The sequence below is a fragment of the Solanum lycopersicum genome, chromosome 11, assembly GCF_036512215.1.
Source record: "Solanum lycopersicum chromosome 11, SLM_r2.1".
Taxonomy (NCBI): domain Eukaryota; kingdom Viridiplantae; phylum Streptophyta; class Magnoliopsida; order Solanales; family Solanaceae; genus Solanum; species Solanum lycopersicum.
This window is the reverse complement of record NC_090810.1, coordinates 1,622,809-1,645,843: the sequence shown is the minus strand read 5'-3', so window position 1 is coordinate 1,645,843 and position 23,035 is coordinate 1,622,809. Positions and strand designations below refer to the sequence as shown.

The 23,035-nt window shown below is 34.8% G+C and overlaps 1 protein-coding gene across 4 annotated transcripts; it reads left to right on the top strand.

Moving 5' to 3' along the window:
* The first annotated feature begins 1,433 nt into the window (after window positions 1-1,433).
* Window positions 1,434-23,009, top strand: LOC101255649 (ubiquitin C-terminal hydrolase 12). 4 transcript variants are annotated; one of them, XM_010314198.4, is made up of 32 exons: window positions 1,434-1,715; window positions 1,987-2,056; window positions 2,258-2,405; window positions 2,498-2,655; window positions 7,419-7,684; window positions 7,761-7,979; window positions 8,095-8,203; window positions 8,303-8,418; window positions 9,095-9,193; window positions 10,184-10,293; window positions 11,807-11,881; window positions 12,189-12,267; window positions 12,365-12,511; window positions 12,596-12,676; window positions 12,765-12,884; window positions 13,615-13,737; window positions 16,775-16,852; window positions 16,979-17,067; window positions 17,780-17,888; window positions 17,986-18,054; window positions 18,177-18,287; window positions 18,536-18,591; window positions 18,669-18,846; window positions 18,975-19,076; window positions 19,176-19,247; window positions 19,578-19,643; window positions 19,987-20,052; window positions 21,163-21,249; window positions 21,366-21,482; window positions 21,673-21,747; window positions 21,831-21,917; window positions 22,455-23,009. In XM_010314198.4, the coding sequence occupies exons 1-32, from the start codon at window positions 1,686-1,688 to the stop codon at window positions 22,494-22,496; spliced, it is 3,354 nt and encodes a 1,117-aa protein (XP_010312500.2). In that variant the 5' UTR covers window positions 1,434-1,685; the 3' UTR covers window positions 22,497-23,009. The 4 variants fall into 4 exon arrangements, with proteins under 4 accessions (XP_010312500.2, XP_010312499.2, XP_004249927.2 ...); XM_010314197.4 differs by having other exon boundaries at window positions 21,363-21,482; XM_004249879.5 differs by having other exon boundaries at window positions 1,539-1,715; window positions 1,990-2,056.
* The last annotated feature ends 26 nt before the right edge of the window (window positions 23,010-23,035 follow it).

Below are 23,035 nucleotides of genomic sequence, written 5' to 3'. Positions count from 1 at the left end.
AGTATCAAAAAACACGTAAGAACAAAAAAATATTTCGTAAGTTATTTACATTTTTTCTATAATTCCATATTTTTCTCTATAATTTTTTTTTTAATTTTAAACATGAAATATTTAAAAAGACTATTTTTTGTATATATTCAAGTTGCTAGTGATTACTATCAAATTGGAAAAAATTTACTTCCTAAGTCATTAATTTCACGGCGAAATTAAAATATAGTCAACGAACTAATTAATCACATTGCAAATAATACAAGGTAAGTAAATTTCAAAAAATACGTAAGTCAAAAAAATATTTCGTAAGTTATTTAAATTTTTTCTTTAATTTCATATTTTTCTTTATAAAAATTCTTTAATTTTAACACATCAAATATTTATAAAGACTATTATATATATATATATATATATATATATTCAAGTTGCAAGTGATTACGATTATATTGGAGAAAATTGATTTTCTAAGTCATTAACTTTACGGTCAAATTAAAATATAGTCAACGAACTAATTAATCACATTGCAAATATTACAAGGTAATTAAATTTCAAAAACCACGTAAGTCAAAAAAAAGTATCTCGTAAGTTATTTACATTTTTTCTTTGATTTCATAATTTTCTTTATAAAAAATCTTTAATTCTAACATATAAAATATTTATAGAGACTATTTTATATATTCAAGTTGCAAAATTACTATCAAATTGAAGAAAATTGATTTCACAAGTCATTAATTTCACAGCTAAATTAAAATATAGTCAACGTACTAAATCACATTACAAGGTAAGTAAATTTCAAAATACACGTAAGTCAAACAATATATTTCGTAACTTATCCACTTTTTCCCTTTAATTTCATAATTTCCTTTTAAAAAAATCTTTAATTTTAACTTGTAGAATATTTATAAAGACTATTTCTTTAATATATTGAAGTGGCAAGTGATTATTATCAAATTGAAGAGAATTTATTTCGTAGGCCACTAATTTAATAATAAAATTAAAATATATTCAACTAACTAAATCATATTGCAAATATTACAAGGTAAAAGCAAACTTCAAAATACACATAAATCAAGAAAATATAATTTCATAAGTTATTTATAACTTTTTTTTTAAATTTCATAATTATCTTTGTGAAAAATCTTTAATTTTAACACAGAAAATATTTATAAAAATAATTTTATTTAATATTCAAATTACAAACGATCTCTATCTTTCGAAACTTAAATAAATAAAGAATTCATTATATTATAATTAAAAATAAAGCTAATGATCAACCATGACAAGATAAAATACATGCAACAAATTGCAAATATTTATAAGGCAAGTATATCTCCAAATATGTATAGATTATTTATAATTTTATGACTCTGTTTTCATAGGAAACATAGTAATTATCTTTTTACATACAAAAATCTAAAACAATTATTTTCTTTTATTAAGTGAAAAAAAAAAAAAAAAAGAAGATAAAAATAATAAATTTCCAATAAAATTCCTAAACTACCCTTTGGCAATTTAAATCCCTCTTTTTAATCTCTTTATTTTTCCTTCTTTCACTATACTAAAAAATTTTCTTTTGTTCGTCGCCTAGCCCAAGGACTCGAACTGAAGAGAAAGTCCTTGGATCGATTCGATCGTTTCTACGTTGCATTCTTCATCGCCGATTTGCTGATTTTCCGGTCAACCGTTTTCCGGCAATGACTCTCATGACTCCTCCTCCAGTTGAAGTACGTAATCTCTCATACCTGTTCTACACTTCTCTTACACCGCAACTTGTCGAGTTTTATTTTTTTAGTTTTATTTTTTTGTTGAAAGTAAGGTTCGTATAGTTATAGGATTGAAGAAGTGGTGAATTTTTATCAAAAAGAGATGTCGGAGTGAAGTTTCATGTAAAAGTTTTGATTTGAATGCGGCAATGGTGAAATTCTAGGGATTAGGTTAATCGGAAGTGTGGAGTAACTTGAGATCGAATATTTTGGTTTGTTTTTGTTATTTTAGCAGCCTGAAGACGAGGAGATGCTTGTTCCTAATTCAGATTTTCCTGTAGAAGGTCCGCAGCCTATGGAAGGTAAATCTTTTAATTTCTTCTGTAGTAGTTATATACATATTTATATATACACACACTGATAAGTTATAGCTGTTTTGCTGGATTGTAGTTATAGGTGTTCACTTTTTGTTTTTGTTTTCTGCTACTTGAATGTTTATTTTGTTGCTTTGTGGATTTATAGATTTTTTAAAAATTAAAGTTGGTTTTTTTAATTGTTGTTAGTTGCGACTGCGGATACGGCTAGTACGGTGGAGGGTCCACAAGTGGATGATCCGCCATCTGGTAGGTTTGCGTGGACGATAGAGAAATTTTCGAGGTTGAATGTAAAGAAGCTATACTCGGAAGTTTTCAATGTGGGAGGATATAAATGGTAATATTTTGTGTTTTTTTTTGGGTGGATTGTTTTATTGTTTTTTATATGTAAGTGATTTGATGTCGTTAGTGGTCCGTTATGTATGGCAGGAGGATCTTGATATTCCCTAAAGGTAACAATGCGGACCAATTGTCATTGTATTTGGATGTTGCCGATTCACCGTCATTGCCTTATGGTTGGAGTAGATATGCTCATTTTAGCTTAGGTGTGCTCAACCAAGCTCATACCAAGTTTACAGTGAGGAAAGGTCAGAATTTTTGTTTATTGAATAAGAGAGATGAAGTTGTGTATATTTAACTGCTGATAGAAGATTGACTGTTGGTTGAGTACATTATGTGTTTGTGCCTTTTGAGACATTGCTCGTTAGTTGCAGAGAGATTGTGAAATAATAGATTCTCCAGGTTTTACTTATTTAAGGCGGTGTCACTTGCATAATTGTTAGATTTTTTATCATAAAGAACCGAGTGTTATGAATGTTCATTCAACATATAGTTCTTTGTTTTGTTGATTAAGTAAGAAGAGATTTATTGAAAGAATCAATAAGACGCAACAAAATTACAAAGGGGAATAACAAGGGAGTTTGCTCAATTACAAAAATTAGCTTAATCTACATCTGCAAGACTCAGGAGAAAACCCCATCAAAAATATGTTCACAACTAGTTACAGGAGCCTGCATTGCCCAGCTAAATACATTCAGTAAGCACTTAGCTTCAAGGTCAATATTAGAAGTGGAAAATCTATCAAATCACCTACGGTTCCTTCCGTTCCAACATGTAGTCATCTTAATTAGAAGTTGATAAATCCCATAATCAGGTGAATTAGGACTTCTATTATCAACTAATTGTGCTAGCTGCTGGCACAAGAAAAGGTTGAGCGAAGAACAGAGAAGAATCTGGGACATTCTGCCAGCTTGTGTGTGGTGGACATTGTGGAAAGAGAGAAACCAATGTGTTTTGAGGGAAAAGTCTAATGTACCAGATCAAGCTTAACTTTAGAATAGAAAATGTATATGAGGCTGAAACTTTGACAGATGTCATGTTCCACTCAAGATTAATGGAATTCCTCTTTCAATTTGGATGTACGTATTTCAGCATCTTCTGCTGCCCTTTGAAATGATTTTTTTTTGAGAAAGGTAACATATATATTATAAACAAAGGGATACACCCAAGATGATCCAATATTAATTACAACCAGAGACCACATTAGTACTAACAACCTCCTAGAAGTAATCTAAAATGCTAGGAGTATCCTCTTCTTTTTGAGTATACTCATGTTTACACCAAAAGTAGAAAACAACTGGATCATTCATCTTCAATTTTTGTAGGGAGCAACTTCTATACTCAAAACACCTCCGGTTCCTCTTTTCTGGATAGTCCACCATATATAAGATGGGACAATCTTCCATCTCTCCCTGTGACCCGACTGATTTCCATCCCTATTCCAGCAGGCTAAAGCGTACTTTATGTTCTTGGCATGTAGACCAACTAATGCCCCTTAGGTTGATAAAAATCTGCCACAATTTCACAGTATCTCCACAAAATGTAGAAAGAGATGATCTATTGTTTATACCTCACTTTAAAAAAAAAACATCTGGAGCAGAGTTGAATCCCCTTTTCATTAGGTTATCTTGAGTCAGAGCGGTGTGTTTGGGAAACAATCATGTGAATCATGCTATAATAGCATCCATTCTGTTCATTACATTGGCTGTAGGAAACACGGACATCATGTAAGTAGGTAAGACATCTAAGACACTCTACCACCCAAGGACAAATATTGGCTTTTCCAATTGACAAGCTTCTTCTCACATTTTCCAGAACAGTATTCCAAATACCCTTTGATTTGCTCTTGGCTCCCAAAGGCATGCCAAGATATACAGCTGGGTAAATGGAACTCTTACCCTATAGTTGATGTGGAGGCCTGAAATTTTTCTGGACTAATTAAAAGAATATATTTCGAAATGCACTTTCAACAATAATAAGTGAAGGGAAAGAGAGGCTGCATATGCTGTCGTGTTGGTATAGGCATGTGTGAATGCTAATTGTAAGCGTGCCACATCTTATTGGCGGAAGATGAAGTGGCAGGTTCACCTAGATCACCGAAATCTGCACTTCTGCTATTTCGTAGAAAGGCCTATTTAATATTGGACCATGGAACTTTGTAGGGATGCCGTTGATGAAACGTTGATTCATTAATTCTTACAATATATATTTATATTTATTAGTCCACCCAGTGTTAGTCATTTTAGGGTCTTGACTAAATTTTCTTAATCAGTCATTTAATAGAGTTTCCAAAGATATTTTTTTCGTGGTGCACAAGAAGATACCCCTTATTTACGTGCAATATTATTATTTTTTTCACTTGAGATTGTTTGTTCTGCAATTTCTTATTGGATGCTCTAAACAGTTCTCTGTATTAGCTCAAGCAATTATTGTTCCTTTGTATTAGGTTTATAATTAGCAAGGATTATGCACGTTTCACTTTCTTGGTGCCAAGTACTGAAATTTATTTTTACTTACCCTAAAAACTAAAAGTAGAAAAGAGAATAAGAAAAGCAAGGATTTGAGTCTTCACTAGTTGAAAGAGATATGACTCTTTCTTCTTATGTTTAGAGGTAAGTCTTGCATTAAAAAATTGTAGTATATAACTCATTATGTATCCCTCCATATCTCGCAATTAAAATAACTAGGGCCCAAAACATTTCGGTCATCTATCTAGTCTACCAAAAAGGCCCACCTTCTTTATATGTACCAGTTTTAGCCCAATTAGTGTATATTTTGAAAGCACTTTTTCAGCCTAATTTAAACCCTATTTTTTAATCTTTCTCCGGCCCCCCTTCTGCTCATGTGTGCCTACTTCTTGATTCTCTTCTTCTATTCTCCGCCTTTTCTCACTCTATAGTAATAAGTGTTTAAATTTCAACCACGAGCTCCAAATAATATAAGGATCAAACCCCAAATATTGGTTTGTGCTAACATCAACAAAATAAAAGAGACCCATTTTGAATTTCTTCATGTATTTTCAAGGTCTCCAATGGTGTTTTTATATGCTTCAACAAGTTACTTCGAAATAAATGAAGAAGCATGAATTTAACACTTCTATTGGTTTATAAATGGAAAAATGCTTCCGTAAGGTATGTAAATTGGAACGGATGGTGTTTATCCTAAAGTCGTTTGCATTGGGGAGTGAAATTATGTTCTATAGGAATCGGAGTTGCTAGATCTTGGCAAAACATTCATGCATCAGGACATGGAAATATATATTCAACGCAATGCATGTTTCCTTTTGAGTTTACCGAAATGTGATATTTATACACGGTATATACTCCCTCTATTTCAATTTGTTTGTCTTTCCTTTTATGTCCAATTAAAAAAGAATGTTTCTTTCTGTTTTTGACATCTCTGTATAATTATCTTTCCACTTAACATTTAAGCTAAGTTGCTCGGACTTTCACTTTTAGTGCTGCACCGTGTCGACATGACGTGGTGTGGGATCCGTACTGTATTCGGTCAAATGATTTTGGGTATAGAGAAATCTAGGGCTGATACAATAATTGTAATCAAAACAAAGGCTAGGGTGAAGTGAAGAAAATGAAATTCTATGTTGGTACTTCTCTTTATATCTCTTTACGGGGTTTTCCTCTTGATCAATATTTACTCCTCAGTGTACCTTGTAAGTTTTCCACATAATGTCTCATAATTTTGACACAGAACTCTGTTTAGATATTCTAATTATATTTTTAAGTTGAATCCTTGCATCCTTATTCGTACTTGGATCCGTACCCTTGAATTTTAAAATTTAGATCATGAAGGGTCTGACCACAAGATTCAAAAGTCCGTTTTACTTTACTTTGTACCTAGTCAAAATCAGTCAAACAAATTGAAACAGAGGGAGTAATAGTTATATATGGTTCTCCTACAATGTATATATATGTATAACATTGTATATAAGGTGTTAAACAGAGTTGTGTGTATTACATGGGGAATAGGTGTGTGTATCCTCAGAAAGTGCAAAAGTAAAACTGAAAAAAGTTAAAAGGTACTAATATTGAAAGAGAGCACTTCTTTTCAACTATTTGGTTATTCTAGATGTAAAACTTTTTCCGGCTATGTTAACTGTTAACGGTTTTTTTGTAAACTGACCTGTACATTTGCATAAACCTTCCGTAATCATCTCTACAACACTTGTTGCTGAAATTAATACAGTACTACTTTAACCAGTAAAATATAAGCAAAATGATTATATTCTTTGATTTACCTATTTTCTGTTTTTTTTTTTAAATAGTTTTCTGCCAGATGTACATGCTTGTGCAGAAATTTAGTTGATTATCTTAGTTTTCATTCATTTCAGGAAAGCAGATTAAATATCCCCTTAATTTCCTTTTTGATAAGGAGATATCCCCTTGTGCTTGAAACTACCACTGTCGTTTGGATGACTGCAGGAATGTAGGTGGTCTATGTTTTTTTTTCTGGGGAAATATCTATAACCTGACTGGGAATATTCTTGACTTTATTTTAAGACTGTGATGTTTGCTGAAGTTGAATAAATGCTATAAAGGTTTGTCGAGCTTCGAAATGAATCTTTAAAGCTCTGATTAAGGATTTTGAAGCAGCTTATTAGAGAAACTTAGCTGATGCCAGGATTGACATACCTTTGCTTCGGAAAGATAGGATGAGCGCTGGGGGATACATTGAAGGCTAATCTTAGTTCTATTGGCACCTTATCTTGAGAGTATCTTTAATCTCCTGTATTTTCATTTTCAGATAAGCTAGTGTGAGTCTGAGCGTTCTCTGATTTATGGCTCTTATGATTTTTATTCTTAATGGATGCTTCTTTTTATGTTCTCTCCCTTTTGATGCTACAAATTTGTGCAAAATATTATTATGATTTGCTAAGTAGACTGCTGACAATTTAGTTAATGTTATGATCCATATGGCAAACATTTGCTGTAAATATTGACACCTTCTTGGGGCAATCTATGAAACTTAATTCAAAAAATGGTTTTCATGGCAGACACTCAGCACCAGTTTAATGCAAGGGAGAGTGACTGGGGTTTCACATCTTTCATGCCTTTAAGTGAATTATATGATCCCAGCAGAGGTTTTATTATGGATGATACTGTTATTGTTGAAGCTGATGTTTCTGTTCGTAAGGTTGCTGATTACTGGTCCCATGACTCTAAGAAGGAGACTGGTTGTGTTGGCCTTAAGAATCAGGGAGCCACTTGTTATATGAACTCTCTCCTCCAAACATTGTATCATATTTCTTACTTTAGAAAGGTTAGCCTTGAAAAGAATTGAGTAATTTCGTTATTATTATTTTCCTGGAGGTGTGACTAATTCACACATTTTTCAGGCTGTGTATCATATGCCAACAACTGAGAATGACAATCCATCTGGGAGCATCCCTTTGGCTTTGCAGAGTCTGTTCTATAAGCTACAGTACAGTGACACTAGTGTAGCAACAAAAGAGTTGACGAAGTCCTTTGGATGGGACTCAAATGATTCTTTCACGCAGCATGATGTACAAGAACTTAACAGGGTTCTTTGTGAAAAACTTGAAGATAAAATGAAGGTAATTTATAATTGTGTAACACGTGAACCTAAAATAAATTGTACCGTAGATGGTATGCTTATTTAGATTTGAGACAATTTTTTATGGATTAGTATATGGGTTTTTTTTGGCTCAGGGAACAGTTGTAGAGGGAACAATACAACAACTGTTCGAGGGGCATCATATGAATTATATTGAATGTATCAATGTGGATTACAGATCAACAAGAAAAGAATCTTTTTATGGTATGTAAGGAACCAATATTTATTTTTTCATGTTTTTTCTTGTTAAACACAGAATGCCTCATTGTGAGTTTTAACTTTCAATCATGTCTCATTTGACAGACTTGCAGCTTGACGTCAAAGGGTGTCGTGATATCTACGCTTCTTTTGACAAGTATGTTGAAGTAGAACGTCTTGAGGGTGACAATAAATACCATGCAGAAAAATATGGTTTACAGGTTAAATCCCTTCACTGATTTTTGAATGACGGTTTGCAGAGTTGGTTAGATATTAAATTTGTGCCATTATTTTGAGCCACCAAAGGAAGGATATAATTGGTATTTGAAGTGTAATGTATATGGAGAGGCAAAAAGATACTAATTAATGTTTCTCACAAAATAATAAAAAGGCATTTTACAGAAACATGCCCTTTAACATGACCTCGTCTGGCATCTTTGCCCTTCAACTTTATACAAATTTAAGTGCCTAGTGCACACCCAAAGTTAGAAGGTGTAAATGCCAATTGAAGTCAAGTTAAATGACATGTTCATGTATTATGCCTAATAAAAATCAAGTAGGTGAAATTTGGAAAGGCACCTGGTAAGTGTTTTGTGTTTCTTACTTTCTTTTTCCCCCCTATCAAATAAATGAATCTTGTTCTACATTTGGGGGCAGCATTAGCTTGATTGCTCTAAGTCGCCTTTATGAAGAATCTCTTTGCCAATGCAGATTCAAGTCCCGAAAGCAGCATTTCCTTACCTTCTTGTATTCATCCAAAAAAAAAAAAAAAAGAAACAGAATGAAGCTGTAGTTGGTTGGTTATTAGTATTATGGTCTCTGTGTGTTTTTTTTTAAAATAATTGTATGTGTTGACTGTTATCTTTGTTGCTACTTACCTGAACTTCCATTTTTCAGGATGCTCGGAAAGGTGTCCTTTTTGTTGACTTCCCCCCTGTTCTTCAGCTTCAGTTAAAACGTTTTGAATATGATTTTGCACGGGATACTATGGTCAAGGTATTTCATTTATTACTCTCATGTGGTTAATGTATAAAATAGATTCCTCATGCTTATGAATAAGGGAGTATAGAACTGACTCCTTACACGATTGTATAGGCATAACCAAGAGGATTAAATGCTTTATTTTATTATATGCTTGGTCTAGTGTTTTCCAAACCCATATGCAAGCCAGTTATGGTAGAAAACATATGATTTCTTTCTTGTGATAGTGGTGTTGTCTGGTCCAACGTGCACGAACCTTGACTAATTAATACCGGGTAATTCTGTTTAACAAGATAGAGACAGATGAGAATAAATTAGTTAGTTTTTTTTCCTTCCTGCCTGTACTGAGATTTGACTACTGATCTCTCAGATTCTGCATCCCAGCTTCATTGACCTCTAGGAGACACCCTTGGGTGCTTAGAGAATGTCTGAAATTTATCATGGGTTTTCAGTAATTCTACCTTATGTGGTTCTTCCCATTTCATTGCTTCCTTAATCATTACTCAAATCAGAATTCTCAGTCAATGACTAAAGAAGGGTGTGTGAGACTAAATTAATTAACTCTTAATGCCAATATCTCCAAATAGGCTTAAAAAGGAGATGGAAATGAATGTGGGAGTCTCCCTTGTCAGTCCTAAACTAAGTCTTAGCTCTTAACTTTTCAGCAAATTCTGTTAAGAAAGAAACTAGAGAGAAGACTTGAACTCATTAAAAAACTCTGATTGTAAATGAAGAAATAAAAAGTTGAAATGGGTGCTGAAAGTAGTGTTGGACAATATCTGGAGCCTTGTTTTTATTAGGCCGACAATTTGAGTTTATAACCGTCTTGTCTTTTACTTTATCTTTTCTTGATATTATTTTTGAGGTAAGGAATCAACTTATCTCAGTATCACTCTTTTAGTTGCTTTATGAGGATATGACTTGTATCTTTCTCCAGCTCTAATCAAAACAATATGTTTCAACATGATGGTAATTTCTGATTCTCTTTTTGAATTGATTGAATAGATAAATGACAGATATGAGTTTCCTTTACAACTCGACCTTGATAGAGAGAATGGAAAATATTTATCTCCAGATGCTGATCGAAGCGTTCGGAATCTCTATACTCTTCATAGGTATCAATCTCTTTCCTCCAATGAAGCATAAATGATTTTCTATTTTTTAATGCTTCTTTTCTTGCCATTTGGCGATGTGATCTTACTTTGTCATGTGGTTGCGTTGAGAGAATTCCTTTATCATCTCACATTATTCATGTTGACAAATTTCTCTTTTGGTTAACTTTTACTAACTTTATACTTGTGATTAGTTGAGTAGGTCAGTTCTACCCATTTTTACATACAGATTTGAATCATCTAATCATAAGAGCCACCTTATATCATTCTGTTTACTTCTTCATGGATAATTCTTTGCTGTTTTCCTTGTCTAGTTAACTTTTACTTGACAATGTGGCTCATTTAAACTAGATGTGGTACAGACTCTTTAACTTTCTTAGACATAGTTAGATTGCTTCTAAGTACTAACAACTTGATTTCCCATGGTTTGGTGATGTAAAATCAGTCATCTGTCCAGAAGATGTAATCTCTTCTTGATTCCCTTTGTTAATTGGGATTATATTATTTCTCCTCTGTGAACTTTCCTATTTGATAACTCTCCACAATTCTGCTATGGTAGCAATAAGAAAGACTTTTACTGCTGAATTCCATCAGTTTGGATTTCTCTCAGAACATTTTACAGGATAGTATAGTTTCTTGGGTAAACATGTAAATTAGGAAATAGAATCCTTCCACTGTGAATCAATGTTTTTAACCCCTTGGCAAGTTTTGAGTTTTGGTTATGAGGTATGGCCTATTGTGCATTTTCTTTCAAGTTAATTTACTGCACAGTTATTGTTTTATTTTCAATGGTCATCATGCAAGCGATATGCTAATGTGGACATGAATTGCTTTTTCCTGAAAAATTGTAGGATTTAAAACTTGGCATTGAATTTATGATGTGTAATCTATCTAAATTTTTAACCTTGTTTTAATGCCGGAAAACTTTATGATAGAACTTCAAACACTTCTACCTCATGGTTTAGTTTTGATCAATTTGTTTATGTATTTCCTTGTACACCTTTTTTATTTTTAATGGTGCTTAATATTGAATGTCATCATGCTACTATATTATGCTACACACTGGAAACTTAGTAGCATGATTGCTCAGAGGTGAGTCCATTTTTTCCGTGTTCGTAATAGGAGATTACACAGCTGGAGTTCTTGGTGTCCTATTCATGTAAGGGCTGATTTTAAATATTATTTCACGATTTATGTTTTATTAGAGCAGTAGGGATTCATTCAATAATTGAATGATCTTGTCTAAATGGAAATTTGCACCCTTCTTTTCGCCTCCCTTTCCCCACTTCTTTTCTCCCTTTCCTCGGCCTCAATTTACTGCTTTTGCAATTTCCTCTATTCTGCATTGTAGTTTGATATTTTCTGCTTCTGCTGTGATAAATAGATTACATGGGTTCATTTTTTCAGTCTAGACTATGCTATTTTTGATTTTATCTTTGTATACTTGGCACAGACTTCTGAATAGCAGGAAGACTAGGTAATGAGTTTTATTTGATCCTTCTATTTTTGTTTTCAGTGTTTTGGTTCACAGTGGTGGGGTCCATGGGGGACACTATTATGCTTATATCAGACCAACGCTCTCTGATCAATGGTATGTATTGTATTGCAGTCAGTAGACACATTTCTTTATCCTTTAATTCTTTGGTTTTCTCTGCTATGTTATTTTTAGTGTTCTCTCACCTACTCTGGGCCATCAGAAGGATGATTTCATCATCTTTAAGGCGATATCATTTATTATATTGTCTTTTTTCTTTTCGAAATAAAAGATGTATAGTAAATTTTGGGCAGCAGTTGCCCTTCGATCGTTGTTTATAGCTATTTCACTTCCTTGGCACAACGTTTCTGGTTTCTGCTGTCTGTCTTGATTTTTAAGATTCACTATTTCCTATTACTTTTAGGTTTAAATTTGATGATGAGCGTGTGACAAAAGAAGATCCAAAGAGGGCTCTGGAAGAGCAGTATGGTGGTGAGGAGGAGGTCTGTTTCCAATTCTTGCTGTCCTTATATGCATGTCCATTATTTTTTTGTATTATATAGCCCTGTATTCATTTTCCTTCTCCATTTCTTGCAACAGTTGCCTCATACAAACCCTGCGTTCAACAATTCACCATTCAAATTCACAAAATATTCAAATGCATATATGCTTGTTTATATTCGTGAAAGTGACAAAGAAAAGATTATCTGCAATGTGGATGAAAAGGACATTGCGGAGCATCTCAGGGTGTGTGTGCTACATTACTCTGTCCATTTAATTGATGATAATATGGTTGAGTTGTGTCATCTTCTGTCTAACATTATATTGCAGGTAAGGCTAAAGAAAGAGCAAGATGAAAAGGAGCAAAAGAGAAAGGAAAAAGCAGAGGCTCACCTTTATACTATCATCAAGGTTCCCTTTAAGACCTAGTCTTATCCCTCCCCGCTGCATCTTTGTAATTTGGAAATCTTACTGAAAATTACTCTTGTTATATACTTAGGTTGCTCGTGATGAAGACCTTGGTGAACAAATTGGGAAGGAGATTTATTTTGATCTTTTGGATCATGACAAAGTCCGTAGTTTCCGTATCCAGAAACAGATGGTATTTACGCAATTCAAGGTATGGTTTTGCAATTTATTTTTGTACATATTTATGTAGAAAAAATTTTTGTACTGAAAACTTACATCGTCGTTGCTGTTTAGGTTGCTCTTCTGAAGCATAATATGTAGGTACTGCATATATATGCCTCAGAATTTGTAACATAAATAGAAATATCTCCTCTTGAACAGCTTCATTTTTTAGATTGGGTAGTTGCATGATTACATATGGTATCAAAGATGGCAAAGGTTCTGATTTTGAGTTTCCTCTTGAATAAAATATTCTCATGTGCTTGGCTCAAGAAAAAAGTTGGCTCTAAGAAAAGAATTAGGTCCACAGGTGAAGGGGCGTGTTGCATGCATAAAACAATAGGATAAAAATTCTAAAACTATATAGGGATTTTAGATGATGTGATAACATAATTCAACAAGAACATATAGACTCTTAGAATGCAGTTACTAACAATGGAGGTTCAAGTGCCACGTGTATGTCTTCTGAAATATGGGTAATGGAACGTAAATTTGATGTTGAGATTTTAATATCTAACTTTGAGTTAGAAGATAAACTTCAGATTCTGATTGCAAATTTAGGTGAATGATTCTTGAAAAATTGGAATCTGATGGTTCAGCTTTTCATATGCTGTATGCTAATGTCAAGTCAAACAGTTATAGCCAATATTTGTGTATTTTGTCAGCCCTTTTACCTCTTATGTTTGTATCATACTATCATTTAATGGTAAATCTTTTTTCAGGAGGAGGTTGCTAAGGTATTGGGTATACCCGTTCAATTCCAGCGGTATTGGCTATGGGCAAAACGACAAAATCACACATATCGGCCTAATCGGCCATTGACACCTCAAGAGGAAGTTCAGTCGGTGAGTTGTCTGACTGTTTACTTTTCTGTTGTGTTTTGTGGAGCTGAATTAAGAGTGCACTGCAGTTGTATCCATATTCTAGAAAGTGTCCTCTGTTTTTAAGTATTGAGCAACTGGCGTATTTAAACCTTACTAGCTTTCCAATCACTTCTACTATTCTGCTTGCATCAACATACTGATCAAAACTGGGACAAGTATTATATTTGCTCTTTATGCTATCTATCAGTACAATTTGATTGACATTTAGTAGAAACAAAAATTTGGCTAAAAAGGGATTTTTTTTCAATAGACTAACAGGGAAATAATGAATCAATACTTCCATAGACAGTTGCAGCAAATAATTCAAGGGAATGTCCAGTAATTACACAAGCAAAGAACATCATGCTAAGATCAAGCATGCATTTCACGGGATTTGTCATCTGCATCTATTGCATTGTTGTAGGTGTAAATGGCTAGGAAAACAGGATAGTTGTTTGCGTCCATGCACCTTTCTTTTTTATATCATTTATACCTAACCATGCTTGTGTTTTTTTTTGCTTCCGTTGTTTCTTTGTGAAAATACATCTTTCATGTGGGACATTTCTTATCTTCCTTCTGCATATTGATTTTTTGGTACACATATCTTGCACTGCTTTAATTTGTAACACAAAACATAGTATGCTTCCTCGAGTCTGTTAGTAACAGATGTATTTTTGTGGTGAATCTTAAATCTGTTATCCTAAAATTGATTATGAGCTTCTCCCCCAGATCTTGTCTTGCTCTGCAAAATAGATCGTCTAAACAGAATTTATTGCTGACTATTTGGATACTCTTTGCGGTTTGTTTTTGTCCACATCTGATTTCCCCCCTCTTCCCCTGTCCTTTCCCTCCTGGGAAAAAGAGACAAAAACATGCGTTTGTTGATATTCAGTGTTTGGAACTTCTCACTTTATAGCTTCCCTTTTAGAGTATGTTTGGTTTGTGTGATGAGATGGGTTGAAGAGACATCATGATGAGTCATTTATCATCCGGTCTTTGGATGTGAACAAAATGAGTTATCTTTTCCCTTTTTTAAAATAAGATAACTCATCCTATTTGAATGTGGAAAGATTGCCTCGCTATGTGTTAGTATTTCCCACATTGGTTGATGTTATGGGCCGTTGTCTTTTTATATGGTCAAGAACGATGAGCTGGCTTTTGGACATAAGTTAGATCCAATTTCCATTTTCTTTACATGCTATTAGACCCATCCTTATTTTTGGCTTACTCAATGTTGGGTTTGTTCAATGTTATGTTGTTCATGCTTTAATTCTCTAGCTCTGAGCAACGTGTTTTTTGGGGTGTCAAAGTGCCTACATTGGTTGAGGGTGTGGACACTTGTTTTTTTGTATGTTCTTAGAACAATCCTCCTCTCATGAGCTAGTTCTGTTGTTAAGTTAAGCCTAAAGTTCATTTCTTGACAATTAGCGTGATGTGAGTGTGGATGAGACATCAAGATGAGTCATCATCTCATCATGTCGTAGGTTGTGAGATGGGGATGCATTAAGCTGACCCATGCTTATTTTGTTTTCATTAATATTGAGACATCTTGACTGATTTAGAGCTCTGCATGTCTGAATGTTAAGATGTGTATTATGATTAGAGATCTGAATTCACATTAAGATGTGTAGTATGATTTAGAGATCTGAATTCACATTTGAATATTAAGATATATATTAAGAATTTGAATACTAAATAGTTAAGATTGTTTGTTTTCTCTATACCTGAATGTATACAATTTTTGTTATAAGAATAATAAATGTAAAATCCAAATAAAATACTAAATTGACCTAATGGTGATTGTGTCTGTCGATTTGGGATGATGACTATTGAAGGTGGTCGTGGGTAGTATCTTATGATATAGTTGTTGCAGTAGTGATTAACTGTGGTTGTTTTTGTTGGTGGGAGCTGATAAATAGTAGTGGAATGATAATGACAACCGATGGCGGTTAGTGATATATAATGTTTGACTAATGATGATAATTATGAGTAGTGATTTGTGGATGTGATAACGGTTGGTGGTGATGATTGCAGATGACAACTTATGGAGATGACGATTGATTTTGGTGATTAGCAATAGTGGTGGTTGTAGCTGGGCTGAGGATGGTGGTTGTGGATGGTAGATGGTGGTAATTGTGGCTGAAATGGTGGTTGTGAGTGGTGGGTGAAAGTAGATGGAATAGCGATGAATTGTCATTGTAGCAATTCTTAATAGACATCTTAATGATATTAAGTCTTTGGTACAGATCTTAATCTTTAGGCCTATTTAGACCCATTAAGCGGTGGTAAAATAAGAAAAATAAGCACACTTAATGAGTGAGATTTGACTTGGACGGTGTTGAGAAAAAAAGAACACTTCTGAAATTTTTGGTCTGAAACAATCCTTAGATATTTTCGTGGATGTAAATCATTTCATCAAGGGTAAAATGGAAATTTTAAGTTAAATGTTTCTAATTATAGGAAGGTGACAAGCTTTTTGGGATAGACTAAAAAGGAATGTGGTGCCACATAAAATAGGATAGAGGGAGTATTAATAAGGTGATTAGTCCTCCTTGGATGTTGGTAAATTGCCAGGATAAGCATCCTAAGACACTTTGGATGTTGAAAAATTGTCAGGATGAACATCCCAAGACTTTTTTTATTCCAATGTAAGAGATATAGTATTGTGAAGCAGAGGTATTAATCATCCAGGATCATAGCTTCGTGCAGGAACCATCCCACCTTATGAAATCGATAATTGCTTAACAACTGCTGCAGTTATTTTAATCACTTAGTTCAGTGGTGTATTTTTTCCTATGAATGGTACTTTTCTGTTGTTTGTTCAGCCGAGGGTCTTTCGGAAACAACCTCTCTACCTTCTCAAAGGTAGTGGTAAGGTCTACTTGCATTCTACCATCCCCAAACCCCACTTGTGGGAACATACTGGGATGTTGTTGTTGTTGGTGTATTTGGTTTGTCGAATTACCAAGGTTGGTGCTTGATTGACTTGGTGCTAATGATCTTGCGCAATGTATTTCAGGTTGGACAATTGAGAGAGGTCTCTAATAAAACAAGTAACGCGGAGCTAAAGCTTTATTTGGAAGTTGAAGTTGGCCTGGTAATGGAATATTGCATACTCATTTTCCAGTTTAGGGTTGACACTTGGAATTTTTGTTGGGGCATGCTGTACTTTTGGGTATATCAAGTTTTATGTTTTGCACTTTTTGCATTTGTGTTGTTGTAGGATTTGCAACCTTGTCCTCCACCTGAGAAGACCAAAGAAGATATTCTTCTATTTTTCAAACTGTATGACCCTCTAAAAGAGGAGATAAGGTATTTCTTCTTGCCTCTATAGGTTGAAATCCGTGCTTTATAAGAGGAGTTGTTTCTATGCTTGTCTAGTTTGGGATCTCTAATATCATCTCTAATTGGTAAGTGCATCATTGGTTATTAAAAATAAAAAATGGAAAGTGCATCTTCTTCTCATTCTTAGAGCCTGCAGACATGGCTGGTATATGAAATGTGACAATGATAATTTGTCAAGTCCTATCAGGAAACCTGCGGGCATATGCAGCAGATCCCGTTTGGCTAAGATCTTTGATGACTGGTTCATAAACCACCAATGCTTTAAGTCTCGTGTTAAGTGTGTTCACATAGTGACTAAGGTTCTAACAATTTGATGTTGGACTGTTCGACATGGTAGACATCTAACTCCTGTAAAACAGATGTTTTATTAACCTGAGATTATTGTGGGGAAAAACCTACTTCAGTTTCATTGCAGTCTATGCAATTTTTTGCACTTGATGTAGACATTAAATAGAGTTTGTCAGAGGTCTATAGTCGTGAGAAATATTAGTGAATTGCTGAAACCTCGATCTGTACATTCTGTTGTAGGGCACAATTCAAATTTTTAACGACGTATTTGATATCCTGAAACTTGTGATATCATTGTTCACGTACTTTGGTGTCTGTATATAAGTTGCCATGCAATAATGGGGCTTTGTCTATTGTTTACTTGGTTTTCCTTCTTGTTATCACTTATCAGGTATGTTGGGCGGCTCTTTGTAAAAGGAAGTGGCAAGCCACTGGACATATTGTCCAAGCTAAATGAGTTGGCTGGATTTTCACCTGATGAAGAGATTGAACTCTTTGAGGTTAATTTTTTTTTTCTTATCTCGCTACCAGTATGTTAACCCACAGCAGTTATATAGGTGGCTTCAGGTTGTGCTTAATATCATGTTCTATTGACAGGAAATAAAATTTGAACCCAATGTAATGTGTGAACCTATTGATTGCAATCTAACATTTTGTAGCAGTCAGGTACGAGCTATTACTTGCCATCTGTATACTGTTACACGTTCGCTGGGTGGCCAGTTGCTTTCAGTTGTTCTGATTTTCATTTCTTCTGGTGGATTTGTTGTGATACTCCTTTGGTTTTTCAGCTTGAAGATGGGGACATTATTTGCTTCCAGAAACCCGTTCGGAGTCAAACTAGTGAACAATGTCGATTTTCTGATGTTCCTTCATTTTTAGAGTATGTGCACAATCGCCAGGTATGTGTTGCACCTTGTTTTTTCTTATTGCCTTTTGGCTCTTGGAGCTAGATTGGTGGTTACCTTTATGAAATAGAATTGTTCCCCTTTGATGAAGGCAGTACCTTTGGTTGTACTGACTCCATCGCACGCAATTTTGTTTTCAGTTTATGTGACACTGTTTCATTTGTATTAAGTTTCAAAAGAGCTCTGAATATTTTGTGTGGCTTGATAGCTAAGATAAAAGTTTTCCATGTGATTGCTCCCAGGTTGTTCACTTCCGCTCATTGGAAAAACCCAAGGAGGAGGATTTTAGTCTCGAGTTGTATGTATCTGTTTCAGTAAGTTAATGAGAAGCTTTTTCCAGTCTTGTTTGATTCATTGATGTTTAACAAACTCTAGGTCAAAGCTGAACACCTATGATGAAGTAGTAGAGAGTTTGGCTCGCCATCTCCGCTTGGATGACCCATCTAAAATAAGGCTTACATCACATAACTGCTACTCACAGCAGCCAAAACCTCAGCCAATAAAGTATCGAGGAGTGGACCGTCTTACAGAAATGCTGGTTCACTATAATCAGGTAATGTAGGAACAGAGTCTACTTTGGTTAGGGCTAATTGAAACTTTTTTTAAATGTATTTATAACCTTGTGGCTCTTAGTATTTACCAGCGACTACATTTTGCTTACTATCCCTCCTCTTTGGACAGACTTCAGACATTTTGTATTATGAAGTCCTCGATATTCCATTACCAGAGCTACAGTGCTTAAAAACTCTCAAAGTCGCCTTTTATAATGCTGCAAAATATGAAGTAAGTGCTACACATACTTATACATTTTGTTTAGAGTTTGATAAGGGTTTGTACAGTCTCCTACACTCATATCTAAAATCTTGGGATGTTCATTTTCAGGTGACAATCCATACTATTAGATTGCCAAAACAAAGTACTGTGGATGATGTCCTTAATCATCTTAAGACAAAGGTACTTTTGATTTTTCTATTGCTATAAAGTGTGATGCCTCGATATAAAAGTAGTGATGCCTTCTTCATATTGTTTTTACCACCCTAAACTGTAAAACCTGAAAGTAGAAAATAGGAAGAAAGTAAGAATAACATTTCATGTCTTGCCCCAGCCATGCTATGTCTTAATTTAGAGAGAACAAGCTGGTGTCCACATTGAGATGTTATCTGTTAACCTATTTTATTGGAAGGTTCTCTGATAACTGATTTGTACACTGCTATAAATTCATTTTTCATAAAGGTTTATTTATGTCAGATGTTTTTGCTGATCTTGTCTCATGGAATTGAATAGGTTGAGTTGTCACGTCCAGATGCTGAACTAAGGTTGCTGGAAGTTTTCTATCACAAGATATATAAGGTACCATTTATGTTGCATAACTTCCTTCTGCTGTAGATCAGTATCTTCTGAAAATTCTTCAATGCGCACAGATAGAGTTGCTGTGGGAGTGTTATATGATTACCCTTTCTTTGTTTTCTAAATGATCTTTCAATCGTAAGTGTTGAACAATAGAGTGTGCATGTCCGTGTGCCCATGCCTGACATAATTACATATATACAGACGGACAATACACATTAGCACACACAAACAGTTCGATGCACTTTGAAGTAGATAAGAACTCATGAAAGGACATGCAATATCATGCTTCTCAGCTTTGCTTCTTGGTAGCATTTGTAACATATCCTCTTCATTTATTTTGCAGATTTTTCCACCTACTGAAAGGATTGAGAACATAAATGATCAGTACTGGACCTTGCGTGCAGAAGAGGTACACTGAATGTTCTGTTGTTAGTTCCCTTTATTTTATGCAGAAGAGCAAGTCTAGGTTTTGCTGGGAATATTAGGGGTTATCGTGCATCTGTTTGAATGTTTTGCTGTAATCTTTGTGATTGTCTCAATGCTCCTGTAAAAAGATATTTCCTCTTTGAATGCTTCTGACACATTCCCCATAAACACTCTGTCTTACTTCTTCGGAGAGTGTCATCTTTTCCGGTGACTGAGAGTCAGAATCCTCCACCCATTCCTTATGCTAGTATGCTAATGAAATAAACGAACTCTGTGATGGAAATTTATAGAAGCCAAGTGTGAGGAGAAGTTACAACTCCATATGCAGTCGATTTATGGAGGTCCATAAGAGCCCTGTGTAATGAGTTGAAAAGCTTTATAAAGACCAAAGTGAACAATGGGGTTAAACCTGTTTCTGGAAAGATGATTGACATGAGGAAAACAACCTAGAAAGGCTGCTCTCAGAGATACACTCCTTAGCATATTAGCAACATAGCACCATAGTAGAGGTATGGTCATCAGAAGAGTGGAGGTTCAACTTCAGATGGCAGTCCATTGACTGGGAAATTCAATGGATGGCTGAATTTATTAATCTAATTGAACATTTTAGTGGACGATATCAACCTGCAGCCAAGCAAGGGTCCTTCTGATGCACTTAACTTTGAGTTTACTGACACGAATGATGAGATTTTTTGTGTTAGTTGTTGCTGTCATATTTTGCAAATAAAGTGTGTAGTGGTGGATGACTGCACTTTCCGTTACTGCTGTGGTGCTGCTGTGCGGGCAGCATTGAGTCTTTGCGGTCCAGCTGGTTCTTTGGGTTTTGCTTAGGCCATTAGTGTTTTACGGTCCAGCTGATCCTAAGAGTTTTGCCTAGGTCATTGGTGTTGTCCTGTTTATTTCTCCACGTATATACTTATGGCCTGGACCCATCAAATAAATCAGGGAAGAAAAAGGTCTAAAGTCTTCACCAACAAAGAGAAAAACACGTCTAGAGATGAATCAACTCAAGTTTATAGCTTTCAGTTAGAGTTTAATATTGTCGACATTTCTTAGATGTTTATCTAATTAATGTAACTTTTCTCCATTACAGATCCCTGAAGAGGAGAAAAACCTGGGTCCTCTTGATCGTTTGATTCATGTTTACCATTTTACGAAGGACACAACTCAAAACCAAGCAGTAAGTACATCTATCCAAATTGATAAGTGTCTGATATATATAGCTATAGTTACAATCAGTGTATATGGTGGATGTTCTATCCTCAGTTAATTGTTTTTGATTCCATCGCTTAGCAGCATGTACAAAACTTTGGCGAACCATTTTTTTTGGTTATTCATGAGGGTGAGACACTGGCTGAAGTTAAAGTGCGCATTCAGAGAAAATTGCAGGTTCCACATGAGGAGTTTTCAAAGGTATTCAAGCTTCCTTCTTTGCATCATTGTTTCTATACTGAGTAATCTTGGAAAATTTCTAGGTTCAGTATTAGTGTAGAGGGTTCACGGGTTCTATTTATTCTAGTTATTTACACGTTCAGTATTAGTATAGAGGGTTCATGTGTTTTATCTATTCTAGTTATTTACACGTTTTACTTTCACTATGCAGTGGGCGTTTGCGTTTGTGTCCATGGGCCGTCCTGACTACCTCCGGGATTCAGATATTGTATCTATTCGTTTTCAGGTATTTGCTCCTTTTCCGTCCATATCCTCCCTCTATTGTCCTTGTATAATGTTTGATTATTCTGTTCTCTTATTGGTTTCCAGAGGAGAGATGTTTATGGTGCTTGGGAGCAGTATCTGGGATTAGAGCATGCTGACAATGGTCCTAAAAGGTCATATGCTTCCAACCAGGTATGCTACTTTTTCCGTTATGCTGGTGATGATTAGCGTATAAGGCAACCATCCAAGTGGACCAACAAGTCTTAAATCATTGAAATACAAAAATATAACAGCTAATTTTCTTTTGAGGTCCTTTTTTCTGAGATATCTTTTGACGCTAGTTGAGCAACAATCAGCCCCATCTGTCAATTTAACGCAACCCTTGCTCTAGCTTTCAACATGCTAATGAACCTGAATACATTGTTATATATATTTACTTTATAAGACTACTTCATGGCTGGTGATTCTTGGTTGCCTGAAATTGGCTTGTCTTGATCTTTTACCTGTGCGCTCAGTGTCTCTTTTGTATTGAAATCCTACCACAGAGACACTGGTTTGTCTCTTTGGCGATTCAGGAACGTATAGTTTGGCTTACCTTTCAGGTTAAAAATCAAAACATTTTATTAAATAAGCTAACCCAAAGCTAGTTTAATAATGCAGTACTGCTAATTCACAAGTGATAATTCTTCATATTAATTCGTGTATAATTGGCTCATATTGGTACTGCAGAATCGACCCACTTTTGACAAGCCTGTTCGGATCTACAACTAGTCTTCTAAATGACTGATCATACCATGGATGGAGCATGTAAAATCCCGCGAAGAAGCAGGCACTAGGATCATCAGAAGATGGCAGCTAACAGTTAATGCAGTGATGTCTCGGTGGTAATATATCTTTTGCCCTCCAAACGCGGCAAGCAACACCATATTTTATTTAAGCAAGGTTTAGGTGGCTGAAAACGTTGATTCCATTGTAATTTTAGGTAACACAAATGATTTTGGGTGGACGTATATAGAGGGTATAGATGTTTATTTTGACATTTCCTATTCCTCCCTTTTGGCATTCTCAGTTGTCTCATAATTATATTTTCTGGAAAACTAATGATGTAGAAGAACACAAGGCTGGGATATCCCATAGTGACATTGTTGTAGAACAGTTGAAAGGGATATCTCACAGTTTTTAGTGTCTTTGTTTGCAAAATGTCCGTCTCGTAATAATTGGATTCATCATTTTCTATTTAAATTTGAATGAAATAGAGTCACCTGTCTTAGTTCGGTATAAAAAGGGCGCTGTTCAGTATTTGTTATGCT

Bases quoted from the DNA above. Each gene is read 5' to 3' on its own strand.
- LOC101255649 (XM_010314197.4), top strand. From the start codon at position 1,686: ATGACTCTCATGACTCCTCCTCCAGTTGAA. The intron at 18,847-18,974 runs GTAATGTAGGAA...CTCTTTGGACAG, and splicing joins TGCTGGTTCACTATAATCAG to ACTTCAGACATTTTGTATTA. The intron at 21,748-21,830 runs GTATTTGCTCCT...ATTGGTTTCCAG, and splicing joins TTGTATCTATTCGTTTTCAG to AGGAGAGATGTTTATGGTGC.